Raw genomic sequence first — 15919 nt, forward strand, 5'->3', positions numbered from 1 at the left:
AGTTAACTAACCAAATTATACATTTGACTGATTCAAATCAAAGTCTTTTGTTGGGGGTTATCACCGATGGGTAACCATATTTTTCTAGACTTGTATAACTTCATTTTATGTTATCTAACTAATTAGATTGTGGAACATAGTCTACTATTGAGTCTAAATGGTCTGCTTAAATATAAATTTGATTTTGATTTGATTGATCATTTAAATTCTTTTTACTTGAGTTAGTGGGTTATTATTGGTAAGTGAGCTTAGATAACAAGTTTTCCTGATTTTAGTTTTATGAATTCCTTCAGGAAAATGTGTTAAAATGCACTTACTCAAATGTCTCTAAGCAGTGAGAAGGCAGAGCCATTAAGGATGTGGGTAGAAAAAGGCCAATAGATTCCCAAACCTGAACAGTTTCTCCTAACTAGCCTTTATTTATTGCCAGCTTTTGTTTTATTTTAGTTCAGACTCTTTCAAGGCTCTCCACAAAATACACATAGCACTCTGAGGGCAGCAGCCAGTACTAAAGTGGTTATGTGAATGTATATGTTTGTACACAGATCTCTCCGTTGGCCTTAGATACTAGGAAGTGTTTTAAGTTATCCTTGGGGTAGCTTAGCTTGTACATCTGAAAATGGACCCACAATGCAGTGTTTTTATTAGCAAATGTTTAATAGAAGTATTTGGGCAGTCTGCCCGAACCCTCCCTTTTCTGGCCAAACTGCATGATGCCTGGAACTGCGTCATGTGAAGCATGGGAAGACGTGGTTCTGTGTGAAAGCATACCCTGAAACACAGAAGTTCCTGCAACTTATAGCGTAACTCCCACCAATAATGCTCCTGTTCCATATTTCCCAAGCTAACCCCATCAAGTGAACTTGTACACTCAGAGCCTTTCTGCCCAACCACAGTTTGGTTTCTTAGCAGAAATTGTGTACTTTCTGCTCTCATGCTTTCCCTGTTTGGAGAAAGACCACCCACTCTCTCCAGGAGCAGGGGACAGCCCACTCCCCACGTCTCCTGAGAGTTGTTGCCATGCTGTATGACTACTACAGAATCACATACAGAGGGCATTAGGTCATCACTACTGTTGGAAATGCTGGAAGGCAGCCTTATGTGTAGCCAGATGATACTGAAGTACTTTCTCTTGAAAACTATTTTTGAGAGCTACTTCAATTTACCCTGGGGAATAACACCAGCCAAGGAGACAGGAAGGTCGATTCAACTGGATGATGCAGTCACTCATTAAGATCATTATCTGTGTTATTGCTGTCTCTGTCCTTCCCATCCGAAACTGGGTGCCTACTGGGTGTAGGCTGGACTCACATCATTCATGCTCCATCATTTCAAAGAAGTTTCTGTCAGTCAGTGGAAAGCAGTCTTTGTCTCCTTTGCTGTGGTAGCAGGCTTAAATGCTTCACTATTCCCCTCTGAGCAAGAACAAATAGCTCAGGCTTCAGGGTCATTCCCAGAGATTCCCAAGGATATTTGCATAATTCTACCCATCAGCAAGCAAAAACTATGCATCTTGTTTTTTTTCTGAAGAGTGTCTTTTTCTAGTTAAAGTAAAACTGGGAAGATGAACTAATTTAATATTGTCATCTAATGATACTTCTGTGAGCTAGTGGTGCTCTGTCATGGGGGAGCTATCTGATTTTTCACCCATGAAGTAAATGAAATTAGGCTCAGTTTTAGGAGTTTTTGAAGAAGCAAGTTCTTGAATATTTCTGATTTTAAAAATTATGCAGATTTGCAATACTGCATTCCTGGCACCAAATCATCCTGTCCCTCTATGATCAGTTAGTAATTTCTACTGCCTTTCTTAAAGTTTGTGGGTTTTTTTTAATATATTTTGATTCTTCTTAAACCTCAGGCTGATACCAGTGCTGACCTTAAAGGTCACTGTTAAAAGAAGAATCTGTCATTCTCAACTAAGATTTGTTGTGACATCAGCCCCAGAAGATGAAAATTTCCTTCTATTCGGCATCAAGTGAACTTAGAGAACGTTGGTACACTGTATATGAAGCACCATGCTTTAAGCCCAACAAAAATGCTATGAAATTGCATTCTGTCCTAAAGTTTGAAAAGAAAAAAAAACAACCCACAAAAAAAACCAAAACCAAACCAAACCAAAACAAAAACAAACAGACAAACAAACAAACAAACAAAACACCAAAAAACCAAACCCCTAAGAAGTAGTCTGTGTCACTGCATCAAAGGTTTATCACATTCACTGTCAGCATTTACACTCTCCCAGGGCTTGATATTTTTAAGATACTCTTATAAAATGATGGTAGAGTTTAATGTGTTATTTATCCATTGTACCTTGGCCCCTGGAAGTTGTTCTTTATAGCTGATGTCCTGCCTTGCTGCATTTGAAGCCAGAACACAACATGACAGCTTGCCTCCCATCATTCACTGCAGCTGTAGGTCATGCTCTTTGCTTTAGTGCAAATTGGATTATAGGGTACTTTAAAGCAGAGAACAAACAGGAGGTTTAGCTCTTTTCCAAAGTAATCAATGGCCTCAGAGGGAACATACACCATATTGAGCTATTCAGTTTATCTCCTGCGTGCATGACGCAGTGTTGAAGTCCAAATTGCTACTTTTGCAATTGTTAGCTTTCAAATCTGAAGCTGATTGTAGTTCGAACCATGAAAAATTACTTTCAGGTCATGACCCCATATATTGTATTGGCAGCTATAGCAGTTGTAGATAAACAACTAAAGTGCTAAAGGCATACATGGTCAGTGAAACTCCTTCACCTGCAACTGAAGTTTATTGAGCAGTCCCTGGAATCAATCCAATTGTTGTCTCAGCCCAATTAACATTTTCCTACAAAATTTTCGGGCAAAGTGTGGGAGTTAGCATGAACCCCAAATTATTCCCAGTAGACAGTTCTCATTCAGCTGTCCTATTTTTGGGCGAAGTATGTTTAGCAGTATAGGCACAGCCTATCCAGTTGATCTCAATGCTAGGTGCATTTAAATTACTTGTTTAACTTTGGTTATATGCCAGTATCTGGACTGATGCTGGGTTCAGAAATCAAAGACTTACTTGATTTTCTTTTGTTCTTGTTGAAATGAAACAGTCTGTTTTGGTGACTGACAGTGAAGGAACTTTATGCTTCATTTGGACTGGGATTTATCAGAGCTAGAGTCTTGCTTTCCAAAATGCTCTTTGAACATCATTTTAACTGTGTATCAAATAGAGTTCTGTGTCAGATTAAAGCTGGTATGTCACACATTATTTTAGAAAGAAAATTTCATACTTTCATGAACATAGCAAAGGTCAGAAACTTTACTTTGCCATGAATATTGCATATAAAATACTTTTAGAAGATGACAGAGAAACCAACACTTGTCATAAATGTTCTGGTTTCCTGAGCAGGGTGACACCATAGTTAGTAATGAAGTTTCGTGTTTGGTTTTGTTTTTTTTTTTCCATGCAAATGGTCTGAAAAACAAACTCATGAGCAAAATCAGAACTGTGCTTTTGATGATATCACAGAAGAAGCTATATAGTATATGTGCTGCTATAGTGAGTATAACAGTGTTCAGTATTGGAAATAAAGTATCTTTAGAAAGGTGGTGAGGATTCCAGCAATTGCATTTGTGGATGTTGTGGAGCACATCCATGTCCCTCCAGCTGCTCATCTGCTGAAGACATGTTGGTCTTTTCCTGTATCTGAAAGGGTTGCAGTATGTCTGCACAGTTGCTGTGACTGGCAGTAGAAATGGCTTATCACAGAGACCCTTGGTGCCAGTTGATGGGTTGCTCCAATACTCCTGCACCTGGCTATTGATAGTGTTTTGGCGTAGGGAACAGCATGCAAGGGAAATGCAAGTCAGGGTTTCCTGGAAAAATAAGGAGGATATGATCATATGTGTAGAGGAAGGAAGCAGATATGGCAAACATAGAGACTGAATAAATGCCAAGGAATTCTAATTGCCTTTTTTTTTTTTGAGCTTTATCTTTGATAGGGAAACTTCTCTGTACCTGGGATTGTAATATGCATGTGTGTGTATATATATATATATATATATACACACATATGTATGTATACACACACATGATATAGCAGCAGAAGAAAATTTTCTACTGTGTATTTAGCATCAGTAAAATTCATAACATCAGACTTTTTTAAGGATTATCAAATGATTAAATAATGATAAATAGAGTGGAAATGTTAAAGGTTTAAAAAGAAGGTGAAATATTACTGTTCCTGCATAAAAAAAACCAGTTCCATATAATTTGAAATAGTTGCCTGTAGCAGGTGTAAATAAGAGTGCATGTTAAGAAAGAAAGCTTGTCTCGTAAGAATCTATTTTCTGTCAAAGTATTATAGTTTCCTTTTTTATATACTTTTCGTGCTCAGGGACTGATGATATTTCCTTGGCACAACAGGAAGCACTGTACAGTTATTTAGAGAGAGTTATTTTGTCTTTGTTTCTTTTGAGAAGTCTTTTTATTACATGTGTGGAGTCTAATTTAGAGACTACCATTACAATTTTTTCAAGTTTGGAAACATTGGTTTTTTTCTTTCATTTTCCTCACACTGTTCTAGTGTATTGGACCTCTTGTTTCTTTAGCCTCTTGTTCCTGCAGAGAAGCTCAAAGCTATTGGAGGCTTCCTTACCTCTGCTGTCTAATCCTAGCTCTTACAGCTCTCATGATGTGCCTGTGTAAATTTGTCATATGCATGCGTTTACATGTGATGGCACAGTAACAGTTGTCATACAACACTATCTGCCTGTTGGTAAAACAAACAAACAAAAATTATTTTTGTAAACACCCATGAACCATTATTTTTTATGTTTATATCACCTTCCAGGAGCATGTTGTATCAGCAGTTCATGTCTGCTCTCTAATTGCATGTAAACATAGATTTTTAGTTAATACAAAACTTTATGTATGGATGATATTTTCAGGAAGTGGTGCAGGAAAGAAAGAAAGCTTAGCAGAGGACAACTATTTAGAAGAAAGACAATGTGTGTTTAACGTATCTCTTCTGAAAGAGACAAACTAAGCTCAGATCTAATTTTCAAGAATCATGTGAAGGTAAGCAAGAAAGGTTCCAACAAGTGTTTTCCTTATGGTATACAGTGAGACAATAACAGGTCTTGCTCACTCTTTTAAAAATAAAGAAACACGAAATCTTCAAATCCCCCTAGTGAAATTTTGATAGATCCCATCTGTAGATTGCTCTACTCTTCCTCTACCATAAGCATCTCTGTGATGCCTGGTTTCATTAATATAAATTAATTCCTAGTTTGACTCCCAGTAAACAGGGAGATAATGATCTGTTTATTCATTCCTGTGCTTTCAAGAGAGATGAGCTTATAGCATTGACCTTCCAGTTGCAGTCCCTCAGTTTTCTCTACTTGTCTTGAGGAATAATGTGTGTGCGTTGTGGGTTAACTCAATGTCTGCCTGACAGATATGAAATAGAGCCATTGTTGAGATCTAAGTCATTGTGAGGTGGCAGATGCAGTCAGGCAGGATGCCCTTCAGCATCCAGTACCAGATCACAGTTTGTGAGCAGAGGAATGAAACTCTAAATCTCTATTGCTATCATAGAAATATAGCAGCCCACCTTTCTTGTAGATACCTACTTGTGAACTTCTACACTTAAGTCTGTTAATTTGGGTCTGAACAAATTCTACACTTTTTTCCTGCTTGAATTGAACTTCCAGTTTTGAAAGGAAAGAATTAAAATCTAACTGGTAAAATAACAGTGCATTATCAATAAGAATGTGATATCTGCTCCAGGAGTATAAAACTGTGCAATGAATCTGCAGTATATTTTACTTAGAGTGGGATTAACAGAACATAATCCACAAACTGTGCAACCTCTAGTAGCCCAGACTGCAGATTGATACCATTTTATAGGGAAAATTGGGAAACATCTTGTAAAGGATTGCAGTTCCTGAGCTCCTGTATATGGGTATGGAGGTGAATTTTTCTCATGTGTCTCCTTTTCTTTCTTCTGCCTGTCTCAAACCCTGTTGATCTGCTCTGGAAAACAAAGAAAACAACTCAGTAACAACCTTTGTACTTTTGTACTTGCCTCTCATCACACTGCATAAGGAAAGTGGAGAAGATAATTACAATGTTCCTCCCTTACTGTGTTAGTGATTTTTTTTTTTTTGAGGAGTCAAAACCTAAAAGTAATAAAAATATATATTATTTTTTTAACTGGGATCTCAACAGAGATTTTATTTTAATAACTGAAAGAAGTGGAGGCAGTGATTTTACTGCAACTTGCAGTATCAGCTGAGAAAATTTCAAGAAACTACAGTTCTTCATCTAATAAACTCTTCAGCCTCTAATTGGACAACAGTGGGAAATATTTTTTGTGTATTTTTTTCCTTGAAGTCAAATTTTTCTCTTCAGTCTTTCCTCTTCCTTATTTTTTTTTTTTTTTTACCTAGGTAGAAGATAGACCCAGGAGAAAATTGTTCTGTTAGAAGGAATTATTTTTGCAAAGTCCTTGCATAATGTATACAGAATAAAAGCACAGACATTAAATGCTTTTCTAAAAGTAAAACTTTAGAGTTATTTTATAGCTGCTATGTTTTTGTATTATTCTGGTTTAGAACTGAAGTGTATGGAATCAAAACTGTGATTATTATTTACCAGTCCTTGGAAATTTATCTCCTATGGATTCTGTTTTTCCTTCTGGGTTCTGAATTTTAATTTATACATTAGTGAGTTCTGCTGAGAAAATCATTTTATGTGAATGGTTTTCTAATAGCATATGAGATTGAATCAAAATCTTCGTAGGGAAGCTCACTGCTTAACTGTACAAAACAATTCTTCCCGCAGATAATTCTGGTCATTTGAGCACTAGGAGGATGTAAATGCTAATAACTATTCAAATTCTAAAATATTCTTTCTGCCTGACCTAATGAAACAGATAGGAAGGGCTGTATTTAATTGTCCATTCACAACCCTTGAGTGACACATGGCTTCTGTAGGATGTCAGAGACATTTTCATGGAGGTACCAAATATGCATAGACCTTGTGTATGACCTGAGACATGCTGGAGTACAGATGACATAACCAGAGCATCTCAAAGGGGCCTCAGTAGCTTATACGGGCAACTGAACCAATCTCAAGGTGACATAGCCACTAAAATCAAGCTTAAAAGGTGTGAGTGCCCTTAAATCTACTGAGCGGTGGCAACTGTCTATGAGCCTACTCTCCAGCTGTGGGAAACATGAGGTAGTGGAACTAAATGAAGAAATTAAGGATGAAGTGGAATTACACTTTTGGTGCAAACTACATTGTATCATGTCATTTCGTGTTTGCCACAGGTCTAATGTATGCATACAAGCAAATGGTATGCGGACAGATATGCTTTGACTTGGTAAGTTACAAACAAGCAATATTTTGGCTTCCTGTTTTGCAGATCTTAGAAGTTCTATTGATAGACATAATTTTTATGTGTTTCAACATCACTTTTTAATATGCTTGAAATACATGTATATTGCAAATATTAATTTGATGCACTGTACCCCAAAAATAAATTATTGACTTAATCTTTATTTTCATCTTGCAGAGATAAAGTATTAGAATGGCATAAAATATGGCCCAGTTCTACTACAAAAGAAGCGTCAATGCTCCCTACAGAGATCGTATCCCTCTCCGCATCGTACGGGCAGAGTCTGAACTGTCTCATTCAGAGAAAGCCTATCTGAATGCCGTGGAGAAAGGAGATTATGCCAGTGTAAAGAAAGCTTTGGAAGAAGCAGAAATTTATTTCAAGATCAATATTAACTGCATTGATCCCCTGGGAAGAACTGCACTCCTTATTGCAATTGAAAATGAGAACCTTGAGCTCATTGAGCTGCTCTTAAGTTTTAATGTGTATGTGGGAGATGCTCTGTTGCATGCCATACGGAAGGAGGTAGTTGGTGCTGTGGAGCTGCTGTTAAACCACAAGAAGCCCAGTGGGGAGAAACAGGTATGTGCAGGATTTTCTCTGAGTTTGTAGTCTGCTCTAATGTAAAGAGAAGAATTGGGCAAAGGGAGTAAGCAAAAAGAAAAACAAAACCAACCATCATCCTTGCACACAAATATTTAAAATCAAAAGATAAATTACTTTGATACTGTATGCGTTGTATATATCTGTGTTTAGACATCATAGAATCACAAGTTGTTTGGAGTCAGAAGGACCTTTAAAAATCATCTAGTTCCAGCACCCTGACATGGGAAGGGAAATCTTTCCCTAGACAAAGTTGCTCAAAGCCACATCCAACTTGACCTTGAACACTTCCAGGAATGAGACATCCACAGCTTCTCTGGGCAGCCTGATCCAGTGTCTCACTACCCTAACTGTAAAATAGGCTGTCCTTCTGCCCAATCTAAACCTACCCCCTTTCAGTTTAAAACTGTTGCCTATTTCCGTACCATTACAGGTCCCGGTTAAAAGTCTCTCTTTGTCTTTCCCATAAGCCCCTTCTGTATAATGCTAATATTATTCCTGCTGGGAAGTCTTTAATCATTCAAAGAAGCAAATAATTCCAAAAGGAACAGTAGTGGTAATACGTGATCCATTTGAATTAATTATGAAACTCCCATAAAAGTCAGTGAATGTTTCAACCCCTCCACGGGGAGGTCATCATCTCCAAATTCAGCAAGGCAGCACTAGGAGGCATGACCCAATTGATCAGATCTTCAACCCTGTCTTAAGTAGTCATCTGTCCTATAAAGTACACCTAAAAATGTACAACTCCTCTCCCTTTCTTTCTGTCTTCTCTCAAAGGAAAAAATCATTGCATACTGGCTCATTTATAATGTGATACCTCTTCTGCCTGCCCTTGCATTGCCTTGAGACATCTCTAGGAAGTAGTTAGCCTCTTGCACGTCTTTCTCTTTTTAAGAAAAGAGTGGAGGCAGGATAACATAGCCCATTAATTCTGATATTCATTGGACTCTTCTAAGAAGAAAAACCTTAAAAGTAGTTATAATATTGTATTAAATTTTCATCAATTTTGAATTTTATGTATTATAGGTACTCTATAAATGTATTTCAATGAATGATATGTTGAATGATTACAGCCCTTTCACAGATAATGAATACAATATAATTACAGTAAAATGTACTTACTGTGGATATAATTGCAGATAATAGGTAAAAGGTATAATTTTTGCTGATAAACTAACACAAATTCTATGCTTTTTTTTGTTATGGAAAGAAAGAAATATAGTAGGTCTTTGTGCAATAGTGTATACCTGCCTTGTCTTCTAGAGAGTAAAAGCAGAGCTCCTTTAAAATGACAACAGATTTATGTCAGAGAAAGGGAAGAAAACTAGATTCACTTTTTATTTGTCTCATTTAGTTGTTTCTCAACTGACAGTGCAGATGAGAATACAGTGTATAGAAATTTCTCAGTGCAGTGTACCAGAGCCCGGAACAATCAGTGCACAGCCCCATCCCAAACCAGTCAAAACACACATTCTCCATCCTCTACAGTGGAAGCTGCCATTTGTAGAGCAGAGTTCATGTCACTTAATGGTAGCCATCCAAAGATAAGTCTCATCTCTGATCTGGCTCCCTGGGCTTCCCTTTGCAGTGGAGAAAAATGGAGATCCCCGGAGAGCACCTCATGCTGGCTTTCTCAATTACTTGCTTTATGACAGCATAAACCACATTTTGGCTTTGCTAGAGAGAGTCTACAAATTCACCTTAAAATAGCTGCCTAAATTTTAGACTATTCTTCAGACTTTCAGGGCTACTTTTTTATGTGAGCCACAGCTGCTGTAATTAAAATGATTGAATACAAATAATAAAACTTGTTTTAGGTGAGCTTCATGCTATAGCAGTGAAAAGGTAGGATTATTTTTGGGGCATACTACAGTGTTAAATTATCCACAAACTGCTTTTCTCCAGTCTAGAGGTTTGATCTCTGGGCTGAAGCTTAAGCTTGTTGTTTCAGTGCCAAACTCCACTGCTGGCTTGTATGAAGAGTTCTGCTTCTCCTGCTCTTTTTTGGTTTCCCTGGTTGTACTTGCTGGGGTCTTACTGTAAAGTGTGAAGATTAATCACAAATCGTTTGAACAGAGACATCTCCTCTTGTGCCTGTACAAGGCTAGGCTGGCCCATTGCCAATGTAAGTTCTGCTTGCAAGCCAGTGCATGCAAAAATGGTCTTTAAACAAACGTGTGTATGCTGTTGTATGCACTGGGGACCCCAAAAACCATTAAGCTTCTATGGGTATCATATGTGTAGACAGTCATGTTGGTTCATTTTTAGGAAAATGGCATGCTGAAGAAAATGTAAATGCAAATGACATTTTTGCAGTAATTCAACAATGAATTTACTGTAACCAAAGGTACTTGCTGACTGAAAAATCATTGCAATGGGTTAAAGATATGAAATCTGGATACTGAGAATTAAAGACTTTTTTTTTCCCTGGAGAATCACGTTCTTTCTGAAACTGCTTCAAACTGCAGCTTGATTTTTTCATTACTATTATTTGTAAACATTTACCATATTGCTTAGATGATGATTCATTTTCATACTCATTGCTTTTAATAAGATGATATCTTTGGCTGTTTGGTTTTCCTTCTTTGTATAAATCTGGTCATATGCAGTAAAATCCTGGCCCCTTGAAGTTAGTGGGAATTATGCCATCCATTCACTGAGGTCAAGATTTCACCCTTTTTACTGTTTTGTTTTTTTGTTTGTTTGGGTTTTTTTTGCCCTTGATGAAAAGTTATTCCCATAGGGGACAGGCAAGAAGATAAAGTAAAATGCATGTGCTAGATACGGCCAAGCACCAGAAACAGTTTAAGTTCCACAAACTGTTAGTGATAAAATTATTGAACATTGAACAAATTGAAGTAATATTTATTAGTGATAAAATTTATGAACATATAGATGATGGAAAAAATCTGATATGATTCACAGTAAATGAATTAGCTCTCACTATCTTTTTATATTACTGAGGTAATATCCTATGTATGGTACATAGCTAATTTCAGCTGCACCTTGTACAATAATGTAGCTATATTTGTAAAAGGAAATTAATTTTAAGCATAGAATTCCTTATATAATTCAAGAGCACAATGACAATGTTAGAAAGCTAGAAGAAAATGTCTTCTTATATCAACAGAAAACTACAATTCTTCAGGACTACTGAAATGTATCTTTTGAAAGAACTGATTTTATTTTGAAAGAACTGATTTAATTCTTTAAATATGTAAATGTTGAAAAAGAAGGGGGGGGGAAGTAAAAATTTGATATTCTGACCAAGAATCAATGCATATAGTTAAAATATTATGATTGTGCATTTTTTGAAGTTTTCCAACCAATATCTCCAAATTAGAAGATGCCACTGAATCTTAGTCTCTAACACTTTCCCCTCAAAAAAACCCCAAACAACCAAAAAAAGAACCCCGAAACACCCTAACAAAGCCCCCAAAAAACAAAACCCAAACCATAAAACAACAGTCAGATCTTGTTAAAATTAATCTGTAGTCTCTAGTCTACTGACCACTCAGCTGTAGGGCTCTACCTAATGTGCTCTACATAGGGCTTTACATGATCTGCTTTGCATTTCAAAGACCACAGTTACAGTGGTTTTAAGCTGATTATCAATATATGGATATATCTGGTGCCACCTGGTGACTACAGATGAGGCATGTATGTTTAACAGCTTTGAATTGTCTTTGAAGTCCTTCTGTTACCCAGTTTGTGAGTGAGGTTTTTTCACTATACACTAATACAACTCAGGAAAAGGTTATTTTTGTCACTTGCACTATATATTCATTATATTTTCTATGCTTTTTTAGCTGTACCAGCTGCTAGAGCACATGTAAAAGAGAATAGCACAAATTAATGTGAATTGAGAAGTTGAGGAAACTTGTCCAAGTACTTTTAAATTACCATTCTTCAACGCCATATGTCCTGAATTATCTGCCAAGTCACTTGCTGCTTACTCTTGAGGGATAGCTGAATGCCAAATTAAAAGGGGGGAAAAAGTTGTTCCTTTAAATTTAGTATCTGTAGAAAATGTTTTAATCTTGTTAAATTGCATGCAGTATCCACAGATGGGATGGGGGTTAGGCAGCATAAAAAATAAGTAGAATACCTTTATGTAAATCATAGTGTGATCTACTGCTTAAGGAACCCAGGCATCGATCTCTAGCTGGGTGTTTGACTGTCTAGATATTCTTGTATATTCAGGGAAGACTGAAGCAGAGGTGTAGCTGCCTTCTAACAATGCTGGAAAGGAAATAAGTGAAGCTGAAGTCTCAGTTTCTAAACTTGAATAGTTTAGCATTGTATTAATTGACAGACTAGATTTGGGGCTTGGAAATTGACTGCAATGTTTACAGGCATTGCTTGACTAGCAAAAGTACATGGCAGTGCTTTTATGCGTTCCTGTCCACTATTAGATGTCGATCTTGTGATGCTTCTGGGTATTTTTAATGGGTGGACACCCTAGGGACAGCTTTCTGCAGAAGTCTAAAAAGAGTACTGTGCTAATGCTAGACTGCCATTTGCAAATATAAGGGAATTGCTAGAGGATGGAGAACTTTGGGACAGGGAGGGATGTGATCATTGTGATATGTCCCTGGTTTACTACTTCTGTGGTGTGGCTGTCAATTAATGTGAAAATACTGCTGGGCACAGAGTGGTGGTTATGGTGGTTGGACTCAATGATCTTAAGGTTGGACTTGATGATCCTGAGATCCTAAGATTGTCTAGAGGTCTTTTCCAACCTAAATGATTCTGTGATTCTGTTAAGGTGGAAGCTGACAGACTCCATCCCCTGCAGCTTTGTTCTAATTGGTTTTGAACCAAAACATTAGTAACCATGAAGATAATTTGTGAGGTAAATCTCCTTTGTAGCAGTCTGTGGGTGCTTTGGGTGCACAGATCAAATGTCACCCATGTGCAGAGAAAATTGTCTGAATATTTGAGAAAAAATATTTATTAGAAGAGAAAAACCCCAAACGTCTGAGACTTAAATATACAGACAGACATTTCTGAAGGACTGAAAGATGCATCATATGGGTATCAGAGACAGGATATAAGAGTCTGGCATGTGTTTAGGAACTGGTAGAAGATCTTGATACCTTAATTATCATTTCAGTACCTTCATGCCTTTTTACTGCCTTTTCAAGGCTAGGAGTTAAATGTTAGAAGCTAGAAGTTAAGATGATGACAGCACAGATTGTCAATGCTACTTGATACAGTGGACCTAGAAATGTCCACCTACCCTAAAGGAACATGCACTCACTTTGAAGAATCCTCTTCCATTATCCTGGATCTCCCTACAGGTCCCATGCTTTCTGCAAATCTGGTTAGATACCATTTGGATTGCACTCAGAACTGTGGAGGGGGGGTCTCTGGATAGTGTGGCTCAAGAATGGTTAACAGAGAAGAGGCATTGAAGGATGGTGTCCTTGGAAGTTGTCGACGTGACAGAGAATGTAGCAAATACGGGAATGTGGCAGAGAGAATGTAGCAGGGAGGGAACCGAAAGTCTAAAAAAGGATCTTGGTACAGGAGATAAAAGAAAAGGGACTAAAACTCCAGACATAACTTCAGCAGCATGTAAGCAATATTAAAGGCCAACCAATCCTGAGCTTAGCTTTTGCAATATGTATGAGCTTATTACACATGTTATAAAATGACTGCCTTATAGATAATAAATCGAACGCGCTTATTGATTGTGAGGTCGTTGTGTGTTCCTCCGTCCCCACACAGAACCATGGAATCAAGTCCATGATTTCACTGCCAAGTTCTGTGACTCCCTCAGAAAAAGATAGGGATAGTTACCATTTTCCCTTCAGACAGACTGTGAGCAATCCTTCTTCATCAACATATAAGGGTGCCTTTAGTAACCTCTCTGGTCATGGTAGACTTTAGGTATGGTATGTTCTAGCCTTTATCTGTGAGCTAAGTGGAAGGATATGAAAGTTTTGTGTAGGGGGTAACCACAGCAAGCTGTGATAATGTGCTTTTATGTTACAAGGAATGGCATCTGGAAGAGATGAGTGAGGTCATATGTAAAAAGATAGCATCTCTGATACCTTGCAAACCAGATGAAAATCCAGGAATGCTGTGAAAAGACAAGGGGAAATGACTTTAAGCTGAAAGAGAGTAGATTTAGATTAGATAATAGAAATAAATTCTTCACTGGGGGGGGGTGGTGAGGCACTGGCATAGGTTGCCCAGAGAAGCTGTGGATGCCCCATCGCTGGAACTGTACGAGGCTGGATTGGAAGGGGCCTGAGCAACCTTTTCTAATGGAAGGTTCCCTGCCCATGGCAGGTGGGTTGTAGCTAGCTGATCTTTTAGGTCCCTTTATTGATTCTGTGATTCTATGAATCTAACACAGTCAGCATATTCTAAGAGTGCTATATGCCACATCCTCAGAGCTCTCCAGGGACATTTTGGAGTTAACAGGGTGTGTGGTGACAGCATCTTCATCCAGGGAAGCACCAGTCCATCGTTCCACATCTGGGTGTCGAAAGAGGTAGCAGAAAGTTATGTGGTGGTCTGGCCAACACCCTGATATGGATAATGGGCAGACCAGTACCTGGGAGCTTGCTCTGGCATTATGTGCTATTCAGTGTGTTAGCAGCCATTGCAAACTCTTGGACAGGAAGAGTTAATCAGTTGGATCAGTAGGAAAGCTTGCTATCTTGGGACTTTTAGGGAGGTGGGGAGAGAAGGGGCATTATTTTGCTGTCACGGCCTAAAGTTATATTTTATAAATCTTGACGCATGTAGCTGATTGATAATTATTTGGAGTGTGGGAAGGTAGAAAAGAAGAGGAGGTGTTTACAATACAAGTTGTCTTTCACTTGAATCTACTGATGCAATTCTCATCAGAATAAACAATGATTGATCTTATGCCAAAATGTGTTTCAACATTTGATTTTTCTTTAACAGTGTTGCTATGTAGTTTTCGAGAGAATAAAAGGATGTGAGAGAACATCCAGGGTGAGGGGGATGGTCCTGTGGGAGGAAAAGTCAAGGATGTTGTACAGTATAGTTACTAGGGCACTGAAGCACGCTTCTATGTGGATATTCAGGCACTCACCTAAGTTATCTGGGAAGGGATACAGACAGCAAGGCTAGACAGTTTTGCAGGCAAAGTGCCTTCAGTCTGGCAGTATTCCCAGAAATAGATAAAAAGTCTGAAGGTGAAAAGTCAGGAAACAGCATGAAAGCAGGACAGAGCCCAAAGAATCATTTTCCATCCTGAAATGCTGGCAGCATGGATTCTGCACGTCTAACAGAGCCCCTATCAGGCCTGACAGAAGCTCCTATCTTCTTACAAATTCCCCACATGTGATCACATCACTCACTCTGTTCTTTTTGTGCCTCTTAGTATCTTTGGACTACTTGAAATTGCCCTTTGAGAAGTCCCAGTGTCCTGAGATGAAGCCAGTTCTGTTCTCAGCTGCACTCATAGCTCAGCTTCAGTCTCAGTCAGGTTGCTCTTAATGTCTGCAGAGCTTTAATCAGCTTTCACCCATTATTTTCCTTCCAAGCCTCATGGGATATCTTTTTTCCACCTCTGCATTGCCGAACAACCCAATGGTGTACATGGGAAAGCTGCTACGTTGGGGTTGTATTTCATCCTGGTAACAATTGTAGGCCATCGTGGAGAAGACCAGGGAATGAATATAGGTTGTAGACCCAACACACTTGCAGTGGACTTTTAACTACAAAATATTGAATCTGGTTTTTTTTATTAACTTTCTTTCAAATTTTCACCTAATTACTGAACTGGGAGTTATACTGGTAAATCAGGGGCAGAAAGAAAGATTTTATGAGCACTGCATGATGACTTGTAGTTTTCTTATCTAAAACTCTCTCTGGTAACTTTGGAAAATACCAGTCTTAATGACTTGTGTAATGCTTCTTGGCTGTTAGATTAAAGCATCATTTTTGTTTTGAAAA

The 15919-nt window shown here is 38.0% G+C and overlaps 1 protein-coding gene across 3 annotated transcripts in view; it reads left to right on the forward strand.

Moving 5' to 3' along the window:
* The window catches only part of TRPC4 (transient receptor potential cation channel subfamily C member 4), a 137316-nt gene that overhangs the window by 45381 nt on the left and 76016 nt on the right, over positions 1-15919 (forward strand). For 2 of the 3 annotated variants that reach the window (XM_027892776.1, XM_027892775.1), the window contains one exon: positions 7550-7954. In XM_027892776.1, coding sequence (XP_027748577.1) covers positions 7577-7954 — 378 coding nt within the window. In that variant the 5' untranslated portion in view covers positions 7550-7576. Of the gene's footprint in view, positions 1-4960; positions 5047-7549; positions 7955-15919 lie in introns of those variants that run through there. The other variant, XM_027892777.1, reaches the window with a different exon arrangement.

The sequence above is a fragment of the Empidonax traillii genome, unplaced genomic scaffold (assembly GCF_003031625.1).
Source record: "Empidonax traillii isolate 1590-97213 ecotype Southwest subspecies unplaced genomic scaffold, ASM303162v1 scaffold367:size622293, whole genome shotgun sequence".
Classification (NCBI taxonomy): Eukaryota; Metazoa; Chordata; class Aves; order Passeriformes; family Tyrannidae; genus Empidonax; species Empidonax traillii.